General features: G+C 35.7%; 4 protein-coding genes across 4 annotated transcripts; 3 read left to right on the forward strand and 1 right to left on the reverse strand.

Moving 5' to 3' along the window:
* Positions 1-5,330, forward strand: LOC145042947 (phox (PX) domain-containing protein). Its single transcript, XM_078991473.1, has 14 exons — positions 1-507; positions 824-1,220; positions 1,300-1,471; positions 1,558-1,697; positions 1,789-2,812; positions 2,911-3,011; positions 3,209-3,353; positions 3,434-3,502; positions 3,578-3,973; positions 4,062-4,141; positions 4,219-4,354; positions 4,467-4,662; positions 4,742-4,824; positions 4,905-5,330. Exons 1-14 carry the CDS (start codon positions 399-401, stop codon positions 5,034-5,036), a joined length of 3,180 nt encoding a protein of 1,059 aa, XP_078847599.1. The 5' UTR covers positions 1-398; the 3' UTR covers positions 5,037-5,330.
* A 114-nt stretch (positions 5,331-5,444) lies between these two features.
* LOC145042948 (large ribosomal subunit protein eL37x-like) lies at positions 5,445-6,286 on the reverse strand. The gene is made up of 4 exons (XM_078991474.1): positions 6,148-6,286; positions 5,917-6,052; positions 5,727-5,828; positions 5,445-5,641 (listed from the first exon to the last, which is right to left on the reverse strand). The coding sequence occupies exons 1-4, from the start codon at positions 6,148-6,150 to the stop codon at positions 5,595-5,597; spliced, it is 288 nt and encodes a 95-aa protein (XP_078847600.1). The 5' UTR covers positions 6,151-6,286; the 3' UTR covers positions 5,445-5,594.
* Positions 6,287-12,964: 6,678 nt separating this feature from the next.
* On the forward strand, positions 12,965-16,451 carry LOC145042949 (RAD3-like DNA-binding helicase protein). Its single transcript, XM_078991475.1, has 8 exons — positions 12,965-13,111; positions 13,225-13,857; positions 13,940-14,376; positions 14,477-14,767; positions 14,853-15,080; positions 15,149-15,370; positions 15,470-15,986; positions 16,059-16,451. Exons 1-8 carry the CDS (start codon positions 12,985-12,987, stop codon positions 16,262-16,264), a joined length of 2,661 nt encoding a protein of 886 aa, XP_078847601.1. The 5' UTR covers positions 12,965-12,984; the 3' UTR covers positions 16,265-16,451.
* Positions 16,452-17,306: 855 nt separating this feature from the next.
* LOC145042950 (uncharacterized) lies at positions 17,307-18,156 on the forward strand. The gene has a single exon (XM_078991476.1). It carries the CDS (start codon positions 17,454-17,456, stop codon positions 18,057-18,059), a length of 606 nt encoding a protein of 201 aa, XP_078847602.1. The 5' UTR covers positions 17,307-17,453; the 3' UTR covers positions 18,060-18,156.
* The last annotated feature ends 435 nt before the right edge of the window (positions 18,157-18,591 follow it).

Genomic DNA, 18,591 nt, shown 5'->3' on the forward strand with positions numbered 1-18,591 from the left:
ACAACACAATCCATACCCCCTTGTTTCTTGAAAATGGACTTTTCAAACCCTCGTTAAAACGCAACACCGGAGTTAATGTCGAAGCGCAGTTGAAAAAGGAGAATAACGGCACACTCCCAAAACCTAAACACTGCCTTTTTCAATTCTTCAGTCAATCAGATTGCATAAAACCTCGATTTTTCAAGTGGGTTTTTTATTTTTATTTCCCCTTTTTCCGATTTATAATTCAATCACTGTTCTTGGTCTCTTTTATGATCATCTTCATCTGGTTAGACGATCGTATCTACTGTTCAATTGCTTCGAGAAAGTTATCAGATTGCAAGATTGGGTCGCGATTTTGTTGAATTTATGTTATGAATTTATAGCGTTGAAGATTGATCTGATCAGAGTCTCAAAAAATGAGCACTGGCAGGCAAATGGTGACTGCTCGAGACCTTATCGATGAGGCCAAGAAACGGATTGTTTTCCTGTCCATGTGCGTTATTGGACTCTCGTATCTCATGTCTCGTAAGTTCCCTCTTTTAGAATTCTTCTCAGAATCGTGCCTTTTCTCTTTACCCAGTTTTTTACAAAATTGACAATTCTTCACTTGTTGATTGATACATTTAGGGCTATTAGTTGTTTGAATGCGAATTGAGATCATTATCCCCTTCTTGTTTGTCTTTCGTTAATTCAATTGAAACCTGGTGTCAGCGTGGTTGAATTTTTCCTAATGAAGGATAGCTAACTGTTAAGCACGATCAAACTTTTAATTGAAAGCTCTTAGATAATTTTTGTATCTTTCTGATTAATGACATGATCATTGATTTTAAATTTATTTCAGTGACAAGCGCTTCAGTGTTAATAAACTTGCCAGCTGCATTATCCTTACTTATTGTTCTTCGCTACTTCACATTGGATTATGACATGAAGAGAAAAGCTGCATCATATAACAAAAACCCATCAACAACCCATGTTTTTTCTGTCAAAAAACCACCCCTAGACCCTAAATCCATCTCAGGAAAGTCAGACTGGAGAAAAAAAGTCAACTCTCCAGTTGTTGAAGATGCAATAGATCAATTCACAAAACACATAGTTTCAGAATGGGTCACTGATCTTTGGTATTCCCGTATTACCCCTGACAAACAAGGTCCAGATGAACTAGTGCTCATTATCAATGGTGTTTTTGGGGAATTCTCTAGCCGAATGAGAAATATCAACCTCATTGACCTTCTCACGAGGTTTCAGTGCTAAAAATTCCACCTTTTCTTCAATTAAATGATCATAATTTATTGACTTATACACTTTGAAACATTATAGGGACATTATCAAACTTTTATGCACCCATTTGGAGCTTTTTCGTGCATGTCAAATCAAGATTATGAAGCAAGAACCTCTCACAATTGCACAAAGAGACATAGAACTAAAAACTGTGCTTTATGCTGAAAATAAGCTGCATCCTGCTTTATTTTCTTCTGTAGCTGAGCACAAGGTTTTCTTCCTCTTCCATCTTTTGATTTTAGTTTTGTATTATTTATGTTTATGAAAATAATTTTAGGTTTATTTTACTTCTTGTAGGTTCTTCAGCATCTAATGGATGGATTCATATCTTTAACATTCAGACCTGAGGATCTGAATTGCTCTTTATTTCGTTACATAGTGAGGGAAATGCTTGCTTGTGCAGTAATACGACCCGTTATAAATTTAGCAAATCCCAGGTTTTTATAAATTCAGTTAATTTTTTACTTTTTTTTTTATTAATCTTGTTTCTTGTAGTGTTCTTTATTTCTTTCTTTTTATTGGATTTAGGTTTATTAATGAAAGGATTGAAAACGTGGTTCAAAATTCATCAAGAAAGCCTGAAAAAGTATCTAATAACACAGAACAAGTCAACTCACAGTCAAAGCCAAATGGATCTGTTAAAGTGTACACTCAATCCGTTTCATTAGATCCTTCTGCAAAGGGTGTTGAACTCACATTGTTAAAGAAAGATAATTACGATTCTGCCACTAACAATCCCACCATAAAAGACCCTTTGCTTTCAATCGATACCAAAGTAGACACCCGAAAACAACATGTTAGTGGGGAATGGGGGGACAAATTAGACATTGTTACACGTAAAAAAACCGAAGCATTAGCTCCTGAAAATTTTGAAAACATGTGGGCGAAAGGTAGAAACTACAAAACAAAAGATGGTATGATCATCCAACAAAGTTCTTCAGCCACGTCAGCGAATGTGGTCAACCAGTCAAAGACATTGACTTCACAAGAAGTCAAACATGGGTCCACCAAAGGTGATAATAAATCATTCCTTTATGAAGAAGATGAAGATGAAACAAGGAGTAATAGTAGTGTTTATTCTAGTGAAGATGAAGAAAGTGGTGATATAACAGGATTAAATTCACCAGGGACTAAAGTATGGGATGGAAAAAGTAACAGGAAGCAAACTGTAACTCACATTCATCATCCACTTGAAAGTTTTCAAGGGCAAAAGGTGAAAAAAACAGGAAAAGGTTCTTCACCAAAAGGAAATCCAGGGAGAAAAAGGTCAAGAGTGAGTAATAGTAATAATCAGAAAGAGGAAATTTGGCATGAAGTGGAAAGAAAAAGCTTCTTATTGGGAGACATGCAGGATGTTTTGAGTTCCTCAAAAGGGTATTCTAAATCGGTTGAATCTAGTGATGAATCTGATAAAGAGTCATTAGCAAGAACCAATAGTGGCACAAGTGTTTCATCTTTATTCCCTTCGATTCCTGAAAGTAACATGTCATCATCCACTAATGCCCAAAAACATTCACAATTGGATGATTCGTTTTTCAGACTAAGATGTGAGGTAACAATGTAACATGATTCTTAATTCTTTTTCTTCTTTCTAAGACAGAAAATGGAAGATTTGATAGACTTTAATTAGATCATTTGCTATTGTTACAGGTTTTGGGTGCAAACATTGTCAAGAGTGGATCTAAAACATTTGCTGTGTATCCCATATCAGTTACAGATGTGAACAATGTTAGTTGGTCTATTAAAAGAAGGTGCTTTTTCTTTGTTATATAAATTCATGAGTCTGAAGTTCTAATTGTTTTCAGTAGAACACCAAACATAAAAATGCCAAATGCCATGTAATTGTTGGCATAAAACCTCTTAAAAAATCTGCTGCAAGAACATTAATGAGAAAAAGTAAAGATAGTTTGTGACATATTTAACCCTAAAAATTATAAATTATATACAGATTTCGACACTTTGAGGAGTTACACAGACGTCTGAAAGAGTATCCAGAGTATAACCTTCATCTCCCACCAAAACACTTTCTATCAACAGGACTTGATGTTCCTGTTATTCAAGAACGCTGTAAACTTCTTGACATTTATTTAAAGGTGAAATTTTTCTTGAAAGATTTACTCTAATTAAGTTATTAACCACTTAAGTTTAACTCATGTGTTGCTATTTTTCTCAGAGACTTATGCAGCTTCCAACTATATCTGGATCTATTGAAGTTTGGGACTTTCTTAGTGTTGATTCCCAGGTTTCATTTTTATAGTTTATTTTACTTGTTTATGTTGTTGTAATTAAAGAGTATTTTTTTTTTATAAATGTGCAGACATATAGTTTCTCAAATTCTATATCCATCATTCAAACCCTATCAGGTGAAAAGAGTAGAGATGTTAGGTTTGTAGGGGACCCTTCAAGGAGAGAAGTTTTGGTTTCAGATGCTGTAACTGTAATGAAGAATTCTTCATCATCAGAAATTAAAAATAATGATGGGTCAAAAATATATAAAAAGAATGCAGGTTTTTCGGTTGCAAAGCCTGAAGTAGTAAAGGTAATTGGAAAAGCATTAGAGGATTCTGATAGTGATCATGAAACTGTTGTTTCAAGTCATATGATAAAGAAGTCAGAAGAAGAGTCTTTAAAGGGATTGGAGGACAATATTGTAAATCCAGCATCTGGGATTGGGATTCTTACAGATGATGGTGTTTCAGAATTCCCTAGTGAGGTAATTAATTAATTATCAATTCAGATTCTTATTGTTTATGATTTTCCATTTTGATAAAACTTGTTTATCTTGTTTTGTTTGTTTGTAGTGGGTCCCACCAAATTTAAGTGTCCCTATATTAGATCTTGTTGATGTTGTGTTCCAGCTTCAAGATGGTGGTTGGATCAGGTATTACAAATCTGCATCATTTTTATATATTATAGAAGTTGTTATTAAAAAAAAAAAAAAATGTAAATATTTGGTAGGAGGAAGGCTTTTTGGGTGGCAAAACAGGTCCTACAGCTAGGCATGTCAGATGCTTTTGATGATTGGCTAATTGCTAAAGTTCAACTCCTACGTAAGGGCTCCATTGTTGCTTCAGGAATCAAGAAGCTTGAACAGGTTTTTTTTTTTTTTTTTTTTTTATATTTTTTATTATGATGAATTCTTGAATCAAGAAATTAAATGTTCATAGGTTTTTATTTATATAATGTATTTTATGTGGGGTGTGTAGATACTTTGGCCGGATGGGATATTTTTAACAAAGCATCCCAGGCGGCAGCAGCCACCACCCGCCACCGTAAAGCCACCCCAGGACTCACCTGACCGCCAACCACCACCACCCAACAATGAACAAACACTGACACATGAAGAGGTTCAAGAACAGGAAGCTCAGAGACGTTCTAAACTAGTTTATGAGCTAATGATTGGTAATTATTTATTTTTTAATTTTTTTTTCATGAATTTAGTTTATAATTTATAATTTTATGATTGAAAATTTGTAAATAGATAAGGCGCCAGCAGCTGTTGTAAGTGTTTTTGGGAGAAAGGAGTATGAGCAGTGTGCAAAAGATGTCTATTACTTTATTCAGGTCAACTGTTTTCTTTCTGTAAATTTAATATTTGTAGCCATTGTTGCTAAACTTAAGTTTCTAATGTTTTTTTTTTTCAGTCATCCGTTTGCTTAAAGCTATTAGCGTATGACCTTATTGAGCTGCTGCTGATGTCAGCATTTCCAGAACTGGATTCTGTGTTCCAACAATTGCATGAAGAAAAGCAAAAGTTTGGAGCTCTTGAACACTAGCAAATATCATCATCATTATCCCCCCCCTTTTTTTTTCTTATTTTATTCATGTGATGGTGTTTCCCTTTAATTTTATTCTGTGTTCCAAAGATGTTCTAAGGGCGATGCATTTTTGCTTCTTCTATTGCCCACGAAAGTGCCCATTTTTTTTTCTTCTCGAGAAATTGTGAAAAGGTGGTTAGGGTTTGCAATATAGATTACAATTGTAAATATGTTTTGGGTTGGGATTTTTGGAAGATTTAAAGTATGATCTTGTTACAAATTTACATATATATGATTTAATACATATCACTATATCAGACATTGTTTCGTTTTTAGAGTATGATCTTGTTACAAAAACAGAATATATTTTTGGTGTGTTTTCATGGAAGTTCTAATATGGACTAATTTGAAACTAAAACTTTAAGATTAAAAACAATCCGAGTGTATGTATCATTTAATCATTGATTAAAAAACACAAATTTCTAAACAGACTTGAAAAATTACAACTGAAAGTCAATTATATTAAGCGCATCTAATGATGTTCCACAAAACTTGATCACGAACTAAATTTGAAATTTAAGCTGAGGATGCAGCACCAATCTTCCTCGGAGCAGCTTGAGTACCTGAATGAACAAAATCAACAAGATTGTATACTCAAAAACACAATCCACAAGATCAAACGACCAATACACAAAAAGATCAAATCACCTTCTCTGAAGTTGCTCTTGAATCGGCGAGGCACATTACGGAGATACCTCATACGTCCAGTTCCGGTTGTCTTTCTACGAATCGCTTTCACGCTCCAGTTATCTGAATTTATCATATAATCAAGTTCCTTCATATATTCCAACTACAATTGATCAAAACAAGTATAAAGATAAACTTATTGTTGACTAACATTTCCTGACGCGAGCAGCAGGGTAAGCACAAGCAGAGCATCGGCTCTTTTGGAGATGGAAGCTGCGACGACCACAGCGTACACATAGAGTGTGTGTTTTGTTCCTTCTTTTACCAAAACTACCTGTTCCTTTTCCCTGTTGTTCCGGTTAACCAATCGCATACATATTACATACACATATATGCGGAATTTGGAAATAGAGTAGATATTGTGAAGAAAGAAAGAGATTACCATTGTTACAAGGTGCTAGATACGCTGATCCTTCTACCACGTTGAATGGGGAGGCGGCTGTAATTGTATACTCTGATGATTGATCGTCCAAACTAGGGTTTTTTTAGCCTCTCGATAAACTGGGCTTTGTATATTTGAATGGGCTAGGTGGATCATTTTTTATTAAAAGATTATATAATAACATTATATAATTATATAATAATATATTCACATAAATTTAAACAGACCATTTAATCTAACCAAAATAAGAAGAAGTATGCATTTTGAATTTTTGATCCCGTTATTTACTTCATCCATTATGTCATAATGAAAATATACAAAGTTATCATAATAAAGGAAATACAATGCTCAATTAAAACACACTATATTACTATGTTAATAAGGACAAAATGAATAAAACATTATTAAGATGGTTAATTTTGAAGGGTTTTTGGTATTACAGAACAACAAAGTTTGGATAATTTACAAATTTAGTCATTTAAGTTTTTATTAAAAAACCTATCCATAAAATTGAATTTTACCTGTTAAATAGGAGTTTGACCTCCAAAAGTTCACCTCCAATAATAGGTAAATAAAAAGGCTCATCCCAATTCCCCCACCAAGTCACCAACCCTAAATAACTTTTTTCTTTTCCACAGGACAAACAAAACGGTGATACATACTTCTCATCCTCCCCCTTCACTATCTCCAACACCAATAAGTTTGTGTTGAGTCGACGAACTTCTCCAAATCCTTGACTCTCTCGGCATCGATCAGTGCTTCTACTTTGGTCATTAAATTTCGTCGATGATTGGAATCCCTACGACGATTCGTCGATTCAATTCAATTCAACTCTATTTGATTCGATTCTTCCACACAAAGTTAAACAAAAAAAAAAAAACATGAGTACAAGACAATAGAAAATCCTAGACTTACACACGTACCGGTTAATCAAGAATCAATGAATCAGACTTACTTTAACCCAAGAACAATGTAGATCAGACTCATCGAAAGATAACTTTTATCCAATCATTTCCCACCATTAAACCTCTCCCACTCTTAGGTTTTCGTTAGTAGTGCTAGAATTATGTGCGTAGAAAGATGTTCATGGCTGGAGTTTTTATTATGTGTGTACAAAAATGAGTCTCTCACAAACAATTTAAGAGGAAAGAATTTGTAACTATGAGTATGTAGGCATTCCTCTTATTGTTATGTTCGTGTTTCTAAGCTAGACATTAATGATGGTGTAATAGTCTAGGTTAAGCTTTGTAACTCATTTTGAAATAATAATATTGTATTATTTGAGTATTATGTGTTTTATGCTTAATTGTGTGATTTAAATGAATTCAGGATAAAAATAAGCGTTAAAATAAAATATTAGATAAACCTAATATCCATGAAGGAAGTTGTAGTGGTCATGACAAGGATTTCATGTATATAAAGAATGCCGAAATCCGAGTTATAACGAAGAAGTTATGACTTGTCGAAGTTTCGCAACAAAACCGGTACAACACTGCATGACGTAAATAGTGAATTTACGATAGAGCGGTTTTTAGCCTTAGCGATCTAAACGAAAGTCGTAAAATACGTTAAACCGAGAGCATTCATGAAAAGAACGTCTAAATCTGACTTCGTATGAGGAACTTATGATTTTTCAAAGTTTCGACTTAGCAATATACAACCCAAAGTTCGAATATGAGATCAAGTGATTTCTAGCCGAGAAAATCTAAACGAGAATCGAATATCTCGTCAATAGTAGTGCAACGGTAAAAAGACAGACGAAAACGGACGTTAGATGGAGAAGTTATGAATTTATAAGAAAGTTTTCCTGTCCCGGCCTACTAAAAATAATATAATAAAAATAAATTCAAAATTTTCCAATGGAGTCTTAATGAAACTTGTAGAACATAATCTCACCTATGCGTGCATATAAAGAACGTCGAAAACGAAGCTCATATGCAAAAGATATGAATTTCTGAAGTTTGGGGCACGAACTTCAACCCCTGTGTCAGAGCTCACGACGTGAACAGAGAGTTCACGATGTGAACATGTGATGGACGCCTTCAGAGCAAGTGGCCTGATGACTAGCGCAATTGTAACGACCGAAAAATCCAACCAATTTAAATTTTTCAAAAACAACCCGATTCCATTAAATTATTACAAAAAGGTTTTCAATACAAATCATTTAGAGTATTCCCAGAATCACATTACTACAAAATCATGAGGAGCGGTACGATCACGCCTTTGCCTTGCCACGGTCTCCTGAAGAACCTGAAAAACATTAAACCACAACTGTGGGACTGGTCCGCCTTGTCGGGCCTTCAGTCCACCTGGTCCACCCTCCGAGTCCAATCGTGTCCTTCGAGTCTGCAGTGTGGTTGGTCCGCCCGCACTGGGCCTTCAACTTACCTGGTCCACTCTTTGAGTCCAATCATGTCCTTCGAGTATGCAGTGTGGTTGGTCCGCCCGCACTGGGCCTTCAACCCACCTGGTCCACTCTCTGAGTCTACAGTATGCTGGTCCGCCCGCGCCCGGGCCTTCAGTCGGCCTGGTCCACTCTCCGAGCCTCGGCACGTCTGGTCTGCCCTCGTGGGGCCTACAGCCTATCCGGACCGCTCGCTGGGCCTTCGGAATAACCGGTCCACCCTGGGTATCTTGGCTTACAGCACGAAGCACGACCCACCTCAACCTAACTCCAGTCCAACAACCATGTGCACATAAACATACAATTACATAACAATTCATATTCAGGCAAACCGATCTAGCAGATCACATAACACAACATACTCTAACAGGATACTGGCCTAACCGGTCACTAGCATAGCCTCACCCTACATACCAAGATACCGACCTTAACCAGGTCTCTATCGAATACCATCCTAACTACCAGGATGCAAACATATCAAGTAATAACATAACAACAGATACCCGGATCTCAATCCGATAAAAGGGTCGGCCTTGGTGCCTTAGACCCTGTTGATATAGTGAGGATAACTCACCTTGAAACTGCCGGCTAAAAGGATAAGATCCCGCTGCTCCAAACTCCGACATGAACTCCTCCACTGAACACCAAAACACTCAACTCAATAAATACCCTTAATTACCAAAATACCCCTGGAAGACAACTGGTCAACCCTTGGACAAGGTCAAAGTCAACCCATGACTGACTCTACTCGCCGAGTCAACCCGATGACTCGCCGAGTCCCCAAGCTCAGACCTTCCCTCAATCCGCGACCTAACTCGCCAAGTCACCCCGAGACTCGCCGAGTCCAACAACTCTGAGTCCACTCGCACCCCACTCACCGAGTCATCCCTTGACTCACCGATTCTCGACTCAACCAGAAAATATTGGGACTCTTCGACAAGACTCGCCGAGTCTAAGGCTATCTTCAACCTTACTCGCCGAGTTGTTCATCCAACTCGTCGAGTTCCAACTCATCTTCAAGCAACTCGTCGAGTCCACCCATGTGACTCGCCGAGTACCATCGGGTCTGAATCCATACAGAAGCTTTCCAAGCCATGCAGATGATCCAAACCATAGATCTACTTCTCCTAAGGCCATCCATCACGTAAAGTGGCAATCTTTACGTGAATCCAAGAAGATCTAGGCATTTTTACTCTAGGGCTTGGGGTTTGGGACAAGATAGCTCCATCAACAACACAAGAACATGGACTTTAATGCTCTTAAGACCTTCTCCACTACAAATCTGAGGTAGCAACCTTAGATCTATCCTTCAAACTCAAGATGCCACAAATCTAAGCTTCCCACACAACCCCAAAATGAAGAATCTAGAAGAACACAACCCAAGAACGAGAGATTACCTCAAAATGAAGCCTCCAACAGCAAAAGATCCGAATCTAAACAAATCCCATTGATCCAAGCCTCTTCTCCTTCAAGATTTCTTCAACAAACACCTCCCCAAGCTCTAAATGCACTCCAATCTTCCACAATCACGCTTTCTAGGGTTTATGGACTTCAAGGCAGATCAAAGAGGTTGGGGAGAGGGTATAATGTTCTTTAAATAGGGCTCATTCCCCGGATTTAGGGTTTTCTCCACTCAGCACCTACTCGCCGAGTCCATCTTTGGACTCGCCGAGTAGGCCACTTGACACGCGACCAAAGTCGCGACCCTACTCGTCGAGTCCATCCATGGACTCGCCGAGTTGCCCTTCAAAATTCACTCTTGATATTTCGGGATGTTACAACAATGACCTATGCAGGATCGAGTTCACGACGTGAACATTTGAGGTTCAAGACGTGAATCCAGAAAATCGGCCCTATAAATAGAAACTGAATGGCAGCTGGCCATGGTTGCTAATTTCTTCATTCTCTTACTCTCTATACCCTCTATAGTCGTCTTGAAGCACCCCCGAAGCCCCAATATCATCCCGACACCCGAAGCAAGTCCTGAAGCACCGAAGATCCCGAGAAGAAAAGAGTTTTCAAGCTGAAGCTCTGCCCGCGAGAAACCCGGTGTGTGAAGAAATCCTAGTTTTACCTAAGAATACTACTTTAAGAGTCGTAGTGTTGTGCGAGCATCGTCTTATCAAGTGAGTGTGTAGTTAATTTCTTCTAACACATAGATATGAATTATTCTCTATAAAATATGTGTTTATATATATATATATATATATATATATATATATATATATATATATATATATATATATTAGTTGTTATTTGGAATGAGGTTTGAATGGATATATTATACAGGTTTTAAAGTTGTATAAGTATATATATATATATATATATATATATATATATATATATATATATATATATATATATTATCTACAAAACTGTTGGGTATAACATGGGTAGATAGTTGATGTGTGATTAAATAAAATGATGAGAGGTCTCGATGTTGTTGTTGATCTAGTCATCTAGCGGAGTATGGATGACGACTATAAACTCTTTCTAGACTGTCCAATGGAACATTGGTAGGTTCATAACATGTAGGTGTTGTGAACGATGTGTTCACTGGTGTACTTTATCCCCATCATGGTTGCCTTTAGGACATCTATTGTTGAGGATACCCTTTTGTAGTAATGTCCATCCTGATGAAAATCCTTAGACTAGGTCCCTTGTGATGGTTGTTGTTTTAGGGATGTAAAGTGAGGATAACAGGAATAGGTAATCGGGTTATTGTTGGTTGGTGAAATCAAATATAATTATTTATTGTGGGTTGAAAACCCTATATGCTCACCAGGCTCCCAAACCTAACCCACTCAGTTTTATTTGTATTACAGGTAGTGATGCGAGAGCATAAGTTGGATGAATCATCAAGTTATTTGTTTATAGGTTTGTAGTTGTAAATAACCGTTGTAAGGCTTATAATGTGCCATTTATGCTTTTGGTCTGTATCGGAACATGACATCCCGAGTTTTGTTATATATGAAAATACATTTCCTTAAGAAATGCTTTGATAAACTTTATTTTATCATATTATGTTTTGGGAACAAATTCCGCAACTCTTTTAATCAAATGATTACTCTGAAATTATTTTAAAAACATAAATTAAATCGGTATTTTATGGTTGTGAATTTGGGGATGTCATACTTATACAATAGATAGAGAGATATATACATAGAAGGTCAGAGAAGATAGAGAAATATATATATATATATATATATATATATATATATATATATATATATATATATATATATATATATATATATATATAGAGAGAGAGAGAGAGAGAGAGAGAGAAAGAGAGAGCCACGATGGTGTTGAAAACACTAGGTTGAGGTGGTGGAGGTGTTCGAGTTAGTGGTGTTTGTATTGCTTCGTAGATCGAGCAATGGCAGAGGTAACACAAAACCTTAAAATATGGGTTGTAAGTGGACATAAATTGCAAAAGAAAGAGAAAGCGGGAGTTGTTGAAGGTGATATGGTGTCTCTTTTGAGTCCCGGAGGAAATTGGTGTACCTTTTAATCTATGTTCAATCCCCCACTATAAGTATAAGGCATGTTGCTATGAATTAGCCTTACAAACAGTAAACTAACATTTATCGAATGGTAGAGAAGGGAGTACAGTGCCAACTAGAAGGAGAAGGAAGTGTACGTGCCCTTCATAATTTTTAATGTGTCTTAAAATTAAAATGCCTCATCAGTAAACTTAATGGTTATTGTGGTATCAGGGAACACAATGATATAACTGGCACATAAATTGTAACTTTAGTGACTAAATGTGCATAAAAAAAATTGAATGACTAAATGGGTAAATTGGCCAAACTCCGTTGTGCTTCAGTACCAAAAACCCGATTTTGAATACAATCATTATTCCAAAATTGAAACTAAAAAAAATGTTCTCCTATGTCCACTGCGGTTTTTCCAATAACCCAAAGTTTGGGGGAGGTCTCATATTTGAGGATGTTACTAAACAACCAATAGTTCTTTTTGTTTTTCGAAGAATGTTTCATTTCGGATTTGATTTTTAAAAATGTTGTAGTTAATATTGTATATAATTGACGTTATTATGTTTAACTTTTTGTTAGACTTAATAGAAATCGAAATTGAAATTGTTAATTGAATTGTGGATTTTTTTTTTAGGAATATTAAAAAAAATGGAAATTCTAAAATTGTTAATTGAATTTCGGATTTTTTTTTTTTTAAGAATATTCATTCCGAATTGCTATTTTTGCTAAACCAAAATTTTTGCGTTATTTTATTCGTATACATAAAATTGTTCTTAGATTACTTAATCTCCCAAGTTTTTTTTTTTTTTTTTGGTAAGCCCAAGTTCATTAATCGTATGAAGACCCGACCCGAGGTCAAGTGGTCAACCATATATTGTCACCGGCAAATCGCGCGGGAAAATGTTGGTAGCATCTCCAGTGGAAGCAAACGGTGAAATGGAAGAAACAGTACAGAAATTTGGGGCTTTTCCGTTCAAACCCTACTCCATTCAGATTGATTTTATGAATGCTCTCTATGATTCTCTTGACAAAGGAGGAATCGCAATGCTCGAAAGCCCTACTGGTAATCTTGCTTTTACTACCGCTCGTTCTGTGTGTGTGTGTGTCGAATTATGGGAGTAAAAGAATGTTAATGAAATGAAAGATGAACACCTATTGGCTATTGTTGCTAAACAGGGACAGGAAAAACCCTAAGTATAATATGTAGCGCTCTGCAATGGCTTGTCGATCGAAAGCAACGCAAAAATAATGAGAGTTCAGTCGATACGCATCTTAATGGAACAACTGGAGATCATTCTGGGCCAGATGATGAACCTGACTGGATAAAGAATATAGAGGCGGAAAGCCCCAAGAAGAAGGTTAAGCTAAAGAAAAGACACGGATTTAGAAGTAAAAAAAGCGATAAAACTGGACTTGAGGAGACTTTCAACGATTTATTTAATCATTTTAGAGAGATTGAAGCTGATTACAATGTATATGGTAGGGAACACAATAATTCGACAGTGAAAAGTGACGGAGAGAAGCTAGATGATAAAGAGTTTTTGGTAGAAGAATACGAAAGTGAAGATGAGAAGAGTGCGCTATCAAAGAGAAAAAACGGAGCTTGTTGTGGCTCATCTTCGAGTGACAGTGAAAAAGAAGGCAATGAATCAAGCGACGAAGAGGAAGAAGCTGATTTTAAGATCTATTTCTGTAGCAGAACTCATTCACAGCTCTCGCAATTTGTAAAAGAATTGAGGAAAACCGCTTTTGCTAGCGACCTAAAGGTTGCATGTTTGGGCTCCAGGAAGAACTTCTGCATAAATGAAGGTAAATCATTGTTTTTCATCTGTACATCTTCAATGACGACATGATCAATCTATCTGAATTCTGAAACGAAACCTGTTTGCAGAAGTGTTGAAGCTTGGGAATTCCACCTTGATTAACGAACGATGTTTGGATCTTCAGAAGAATAAGAAAACCCTAGTGTCGAGAAAGAAGGAAGTTGGGGGAAAAGTACGCAAGACAAAGGCCTCAAGTGGATGCCCAATGCTTAGCAAACATAAGCTACAAAAGCAGTTCAAAAACAAGATGAATGATCAAGGACCCTTAGACATTGAAGATCTTGTTCGCCTTGGGGGCAATTTAGGAACTTGTCCTTATTATGGTTCCAGAAGCATGGTTCCTTCAGCAGATCTTGTTGTTCTTCCTTATCAATCTCTTCTCTCTAAATCTTCACGTGAATCACTTGGATTAAGCTTGAAGAACAGTGTCGTTATTATAGATGAAGCTCACAATCTTGCTGACTCTCTCATCAGCATGTATGACTCCAAAATCACTTTGTCCCAGGTAATTACTTCATCCTTGTTATTCTTATCTTATCTCCCTCTAAAAATCATTCTTGGATTTTTCTTTCTTCATGGAACTGAATCTTTCCAAATCACTACAGTTGGAACGTGTTAATTCAAGTTTAGAGGGCTATTTTGAACGATTCCGCAATCTTTTAGGACCAGGGAATCGAAGACACATTCAAACATTAATGATTCTCACTCGTGCTTTTATCCAAACTTTATGCAACAAAGATGACACCAATTTCATTGATTCTTCCATTCTTCAAGAAGTCCCTAATGGATCTGAATGCTCTTTGCGCATTAACGAATTTGTGTTTTCTCTCAACATTGACAACATAAACTTAGTTAAACTTCTTCAATATATCAAAGACAGCAACATGATTCACAAGGTGAGTTTCTTGTTTTCTCGTGATCACATATTTACATGTCCATGTTTGCAAAGCTGCTAATGTCTCTTTTTTGTTTGTCTCTCAGGTCAGTGGGTATGGAGATAGGATAATTAGCTTACAAAATGACAATTTTGCCCTCCACGAGAGTAGCATCTTATCAAGCTTTCGCGCATTAGCTGGATTATTACTCTCATTGACAAATCATGATAGTGATGGGAGGATAATACTCTCAAGAAAAAAACCAAAAGACTCTAAACAACAAGGAGGATATTTAAAATACGTTATGCTCACTGGGGAGAAGATCTTTCATGAGGTTTGCTTAAACCTTTATAAAATTCTTTAAAAATACATATAAGTAAAGTACATTGTTATTCTTTGTAGATTGTTGATGAAGCACACGCGTGTGTATTAGCTGGCGGGACCCTACAACCTATAGAAGAAACACGCGCAAGACTCTTTCCATGGCTACCGCCACATCAGCTTCATTTTTTCTCTTGTGGTCATATAATCCCACCCGAGAATATTTTACCCATATCCGTTTCACACGGGCCCACGGGTCAACCCATGGACTTCAGCTATAATTCTAGAAGTACATCAACCATGGTTAGTTTGGTATCATTTATACAGAAAAAAAACAAACTGTCTTTTTCTTTCAGACAACATACACTTATTGACTTGTTGACTTTTTTTTTTTTTTCATAGGTTGGGGAGCTAGGGCTTCTAATATGTAATCTGGTGAGTGTGATTCCACAAGGTATTGTGGTCTTCTTTTCATCGTTTGACTATGAAGAATGTGTGCACACTTCATGGGAAGCTTCCGGAATCCTAGGAAGAATAATGAAAAAGAAACGTGTGTTTAGAGAGCCAAGAAAAAGCATGGAGGTTGAAAATGTGTTGAAAGAATACAAGGAATCCGTTGAAAATGGTGCTGTGTTTTTTGCGGTTGTTGGAGGGAAGATATCAGAAGGGATTAATTTTAGTGATGGAATGGGTCGTTGCATAGTTATGGTGGGGTTGCCTTACCCTAGTCCTTCTGATATCGAATTAATGGAAAGAGTAAAATATATCGATTCTCTTGAAGACGTGACAAAAAAAGATTATAATTTTACGCGCTTTAATGGTGATGCTCAAGCCGGATTCGAGATTTTGAGAAGTTGTAAGAATAGAGGAAGGGAGTATTATGAAAATCTTTGCATGAAAGCTGTAAATCAATCCATAGGTAATGTTATTTAAAACTTTTTTTTATAAATATTAAACAAATAAAAACTTTTTTTTGAATTCTTGTTTACAGGAAGAGCAATTAGGCATATTAATGATTACGCAGCGATTTTATTAGTGGACACGCGATATACAACGGATTCTACGAAAAAGAATTTGTCACATCCAACAAACAAGCTTCCAAATTGGATTAAAGATCGTCTCAATTGCAACAGAAAGAATTATGGGGAAGTACACAGATTGCTTCATCAATTCTTCAAATTTCACAAAAAAATATGATTTATGACAGGTGTTGGTTCCTGATTGGGTGGGTTTCAATTTTGGTGGCATGTGTGATTTTTGGTCTATTTAAAGTGTGTTCCCTTTTATGAAGGCTGGTTTGCATGTTTCTGACTCAAATTAGTCATTAGAAAATGACTGGACTGTTTTTTATATTATTTCATAATTCAGAGCCCCATATGCCATATGTCTTGATTTTAATGCAATTTGTTAAAATATCCTCCTTTTCACCAACACTGTGGTACCACTTTTTTTTCAAGATTGATTAAGGTGTGTATACAGCTAAGCGCCAAATAAATGCAATCAGTGAAAAAAGAAAGTCACTTTCTTTCTTTATATCAAAGATTATGTCTTTTATTTTAACCAAAAATAAAATATTCAGTAAAAAAGGTTAAAAGTATAAAAAAATACATAGAGTTTATGCCACATATTAGATATAAATTTTGGAATGTCTTAGTGACCTTTCATCCACCAATCACCTTTACTTTTGCTCCTTAATTAGTGGCAATGCGCTTTTGACAACATACGTTCAAATTTATTTATTTATTCATTCATTATCATTACACCTTTTTTTTTTCTACTTGAAAACATATTCCATTACACACTACTTTTTATTAGTGTGCAAACAAAAAGAAATTAAAAAATTTCTCCTGCCCCAATAAAGATTTTTTAATTCTCATTTGAAATTTCAAGCCGGACACATATTTGAAACTAGATTCGACATTGATGGTTTAGTTTTTTAGCATAAACCATCCTACTTTATAAAAAGCAATGTACTTTATTTACTTTTGTTACTAATATATATAACTTACTCTGTCGTTTTTACCTTTAATTGCAACGTATTTATATTTATTTACAGATAATAGCAATCTACTATATGTTATTACCCATAATAACAACATATTTGTATTTTTTTTTTTTACCAAGAGTAATATACTGATATTTTTTTTATCCTTAATAGCAACACATTTATATTCTTTTACCCATAATAGTAATGTATTACTATCTTTATGGATAAGTACTTTATATCTTAACACATTTTGGGTACCCATAGAGTAGGTTATCACTTTAAATATCATTCTCTCTCTCTCTCTCTCTCTCTCTCTCTCTCTCTCTCATGTTTGAGGAGTTGTAAACAAGGCCCTTGAGAAGAAAACAAAATCTTGAGAGAAGAGCAAGAGAGGTACAAATGCTGCTCAGAAAAACCATACGCAAAACAAAAAACTTTCTCAACAAAACCCTTCAAAACTTCAAATCCTTCATCTTTGGAGGGTATAAAAAGTTATCCAAAGCCCCATCTTTGAAGCTTTTCAACAACCCAAAAATGCAACACCTCGACAATTTCTACAAAGAATTCTGTGAGAAGTGGGATTCTGATGCCAATAATGCAAACCCAAATCTCAAAGGAGACATCGAATCAAATGGAAGTGTAATCGAGGTTTCAAACAGCAACAAGAACAAAGGAACAAACATGACGCAAGATCAGAAATCAGTAGTAATTAGCAGTAGTCTTGAAGATAAGAAAGATGGTGGATGCTCAAACGAAGGAAGTCACATCCATGTTTTGGAGCAAAAAATGAAAGAATTGGAGATGATGGATATGAAAGATGAAGAACAGGTGTTGGATATTGAAGAGGTTCTTCATTATTATTCTCTTCTTACTAGCCCGATTTATCAAGATCTTGTGGATAAATTTTTCACAGATATGTACTCCGATTTTTATGTCCCTCAGCCACCTATAAGAAGTAATAGCATCAATAGTTCGATAAGGAGACTAGGCCCATTGAACGTCTAGATGCTACAGAATCTTTACGTTTGAGTACTTCAGTGTGTGTGTTTGAGTGTTTGTGTGTGTTTGAGTGATGTTAATTTGGGTAATTACCTTTTTTACATGGATATGGATTATGAAGTTACATATTTATATGAAGAGGATTGTATACAAATATTTATGCATGAAAATCTATACGAGTTGAAATTGGTACATAATCATCATTTTCGTCTTTATGTATTTGTGCCTTTTGTCAAATACTATTGGCATCATCCTATTTAAAAGAAAGAAGAAAAGACAAATGGCAATGACGCAAAATGACTTGAATAATGAAAAGACACCATAGTTATCATCACAAGATGTCAAGACTGAAATATTTGCCTCTAAGGACGTAAACCAATAGTAAAGAATACAACTTTATGCCAAAATGAATAGGATTAAACATATTTGTAAACTTGAGTGTTTATAAGTCAAATGCTTTATACAAAATATTTATGTATATAAAGCGTTGAATTTCCAGATACAACAATAAACGATCTGATAATAAATATTGTGAATT

Source organism: Lactuca saligna, chromosome 4 (assembly GCF_052625555.1).
Source record: "Lactuca saligna cultivar CGN05327 chromosome 4, ASM5262555v1, whole genome shotgun sequence".
In the NCBI taxonomy this organism is placed as follows: Eukaryota; Viridiplantae; Streptophyta; class Magnoliopsida; order Asterales; family Asteraceae; genus Lactuca; species Lactuca saligna.

Bases quoted from the DNA above. Each gene is read 5' to 3' on its own strand.
- LOC145042948 (XM_078991474.1), bottom strand. The intron at 5,829-5,916 runs GTTAGTCAACAA...TGATAAATTCAG, and splicing joins TGCTGCTCGCGTCAGGAAAT to ATAACTGGAGCGTGAAAGCG. The intron at 5,642-5,726 runs GTGATTTGATCT...TTGTTCATTCAG, and splicing joins CAAGAGCAACTTCAGAGAAG to GTACTCAAGCTGCTCCGAGG.
- LOC145042949 (XM_078991475.1), top strand. From the start codon at position 12,985: ATGGAAGAAACAGTACAGAAATTTGGGGCTTTTCCGTTCAAACCCTAC. The intron at 15,371-15,469 runs GTTAGTTTGGTA...TTTTTTTCATAG, and splicing joins CTAGAAGTACATCAACCATG to GTTGGGGAGCTAGGGCTTCT. The intron at 15,987-16,058 runs GTAATGTTATTT...TCTTGTTTACAG, and splicing joins AGCTGTAAATCAATCCATAG to GAAGAGCAATTAGGCATATT.
- LOC145042947 (XM_078991473.1), top strand. From the start codon at position 399: ATGAGCACTGGCAGGCAAATGGTGACTGCTCGAGACCTTATCGATGAG. The intron at 1,472-1,557 runs GTTTTCTTCCTC...TACTTCTTGTAG, and splicing joins CTTCTGTAGCTGAGCACAAG to GTTCTTCAGCATCTAATGGA. The intron at 3,012-3,208 runs GTGCTTTTTCTT...AATTATATACAG, and splicing joins AGTTGGTCTATTAAAAGAAG to ATTTCGACACTTTGAGGAGT.
- LOC145042950 (XM_078991476.1), top strand. From the start codon at position 17,454: ATGCTGCTCAGAAAAACCATACGCAAAACAAAAAACTTTCTCAACAAA.